Here is a 3,188-nt window from a genome sequence, read left to right on the forward strand (position 1 = left end):
TGACACCTTAGTGCTAGATTTTTGGTTTTCACCCAAAGTTATACTTTGCAAGAAAATGGGTCTTGGCCTAATATGTGCTCAATCAAGAGATAACTAAAATCTATATATGAATTGTTTCTTCATCACCAGATCATACTCAATTACTAGCCAGATTCATCCTTATAGATGTAGTGTAGAAACCACTTGGGTAATGCTAAATAATGCCAGAGAAACAAACAAGTTGAATAAATTGACAATGTGCTCCTTTTATTTTTGGTAAGAAGTCACCATGGGCAATCAATCAATCAAAACTCTAGTGATAGCACTAGACACCTAACATTGTCCAAGCACACAAGTTTAGTTCTAAAACAACTAATCACAGTTTATTAAGACTCACCAAACATCTATCTAGCTTTCAAACATCCAAGATTTTGAATAGCTATATTGATAAAGATACAATACAATCCAACAACCCTTTGACACGGATAGCTTACTAGCATCCAGTTTTCAAGAGATTGAGCCAAAAATATGCACAGGGATGGTGTTGAAATATGAACTACCTTGAGGGTGAAAACTGCATAGTATCAACAATGCATTGCCATTGCAGTCTTTGCTGAGAAGCTACTGTTTTACTAAGTTAGCAGCCACTCATTGATGTATCAAAGTAAACAAACCAGATATTGGTTCAATCGATTAAAATTGTCGATGCCGTATTAAACTAATAATGAGCTGAACTAGCCCCCAAAAGAATGAGAACTAGCCCCCAAAAGAATGAATATGGGAATGATATTGTTGTCAACTTAATTGCAATGAAATGCAAATCAATAGTACGAAAAGAAAATACAAATCAATATAGCCAAGTAAAAGCAAGCACACAAACTGCATGTTTGAATGTTAAAAAAATGTTGGCCCAATTGTCACCGCAAAATCATGGTTTTTCATGTCAACACGCGGCTGCAACACGACAATAATTAAGATTTGAGACTACAACAACCGTATTTGTCTGCAACTTTATGCAATATCAAATTCTGCAACTCGACCACGATTGAAAAACTAACTCTAGCTGACAATCGACGGAAGTAGCAAATCATACAAGTAATTAACTCGAAGCACCAAAATGGATCAAAATTAAAGCTTCCACAAGTGAAATAATGGACGATGTAATTAGTAAAATGAAAGTGAAGGAGAATTTTCCTCCCTCACCAAATACACAAATGTAGCCTTTTCCTTTCCCCCTATGAATCATTTATGTGTGTTGCCGAAGAGCAACGAATATTTTTATAAAGTTACACAGCAGCAATAGCAAAACAAACATAACTAAGTAACCCTTTCCCTTTATCTGCTTCTTTCTATACATTCCAATTTTTGCTGTGATAACTTGATCAGATCCAATTCCACAGAAATACAATTTCATCAACATTAAAAATTTGCCAACAATTAACAATAAAGTAAAGCAAATAAGAAGTACCCGTTCGTGAAAATCCAAAAAAAATGTGAATCCATCACCACCACATCAATGAGATGCACCTTTGGATCTCTTCTTTGCTTCACTGTAAAACACAACACCCATTACTGTAATCCCAAACCCAGCCATCCCCATCACAGTAACAGGATTTCTGAATATCAAAACAGAAACAACAGCAGCCACAGCAGCTTTAGCATTCCCCAAAACTTGCAGCGTCAAAGCACTAGTATGTTTAGTAACAAGAAAATTAGTCAAATTAACCAAATAAGCAACAGTAGCATTCCCAACCAACAAAAACACAATAAAAGGATCACTTCTGGCTTTCTCAAGCGTTATCACAAACACATTGCCTTCAATATATAAACTAAACGGTAACAGAATCATCGCAGCCAGAGGAGCCATATAAAGAAGCAAGTTCATAGAATGAAGCTTCTCTGAATCAGAAGTCAATATAATCCCTTGAACAACACTCTTCAAAGCACGTCCAGCAGTTGAACCGACACAGATCAAAAACCCAAACAAATGAAACATCGGTTCGCTATTCGTGGAAATAACAATCCCTAAAACAACCGGTAACAAGGCGAGATAAACCTCAGCGGTTTCTTTTTTGCAGGTAATCAAAAAAGCAAAAATCGCAGTGAAAAACGGCGTCGTTGCACCGATTGCTTGATTGAACGAGATAGGAAGATATCTCAGTGAGGTATTTCCACAAACAACTGAGAAGCAGAAAATAGCGCTGAGCGCGAGGATCTTGAGGAACTGTTTCTTGGAATGGATTTGCTGAAACGGAACGATTTGAAGAAGATTAATGGAGGCGTAAGAATAAGCGGCGCAGGATAGCATGTGGAGCATTGTGAGAAAAATAGGGAAACGGTAACCGTAGAAGCTGAGGAGATACTTGTTGAGAAGAAGAACACCGATGTTTGAAAAGTACCATGACGCAATTATGAATGACGTTGTTAGAAAACTGTTGGATCCGATGATGTTGTTGTTTCTTTGATCACTTGGTGGTGTTGCTGGAATGTCTAGAAGTTGGTCGTTTGTGTCGAGTGATAGTAATCTCGGATTGCTCATTCTTCTTGTCTTCCATGTTTGTGCCTCCACCATTGCCACTGTAACAAGAAAATTGAAAAATATGAGGATGTTGTTGTTCTTGTTGATGATGATGATGATGATGATGTTTTTGTTATAAGTGTGATAACAATAACATGTGGATTGATTTGGTTTATTTTGGTTTGGTCAGATCTGAACTGAAACTGAAAAGGAGTTCAGATTGGTGAAGAAGTGAAGGTGGTGGTGTTATTAATTGGATGGGGGTGGTGATAGTGATGAGTGGTTTGTTACCGATGATCGAACGGTCAGAATTGAGATTTGAGGATATGGAGATTTGTGGTCGTTGGATGAGATGGAACAATTGGGGGAATATAAAAACAATTGGTGGACCATGTTTTTGTTTTTGTTGGAGTTTCACATGGTATGGTTAGGTTAGAGTTGAGTGTCGGTGATGAGTGGGATACTACCACCTTATTAATGGTGGGATTTGATATTATCTTTTCTTTTGACCTTTTTGTGTTACACTTCTCATCTCTCGTTATTTTGTTTTTGTTTGTATTAATTAACTTTTTCTTATTTTACCCTCGATCAAATCTGATTAATTGTTGCCTTGATTTTGTATTTATTCTGTTTATAGATTTTGATAAATTGGAAAATTGTTACTCTATGTATGGAACTACTTTCCGATACT

At 36.7% G+C, this 3,188-nt stretch overlaps 1 protein-coding gene across 1 annotated transcript; it reads right to left on the minus strand.

The window, feature by feature from the left end:
• Positions 1-1,123: 1,123 nt before the first annotated feature.
• LOC127074131 (probable sugar phosphate/phosphate translocator At1g12500) lies at positions 1,124-2,955 on the minus strand. The gene has a single exon (XM_051015425.1). It carries the CDS (start codon positions 2,549-2,551, stop codon positions 1,493-1,495), a length of 1,059 nt encoding a protein of 352 aa, XP_050871382.1. The 5' UTR covers positions 2,552-2,955; the 3' UTR covers positions 1,124-1,492.
• Between the last annotated feature and the right edge of the window lie 233 nt (positions 2,956-3,188).

The sequence above is a fragment of the Lathyrus oleraceus genome, chromosome 4 (genome assembly GCF_024323335.1).
Source record: "Lathyrus oleraceus cultivar Zhongwan6 chromosome 4, CAAS_Psat_ZW6_1.0, whole genome shotgun sequence".
Lineage (NCBI taxonomy): Eukaryota > Viridiplantae > Streptophyta > Magnoliopsida > Fabales > Fabaceae > Lathyrus > Lathyrus oleraceus.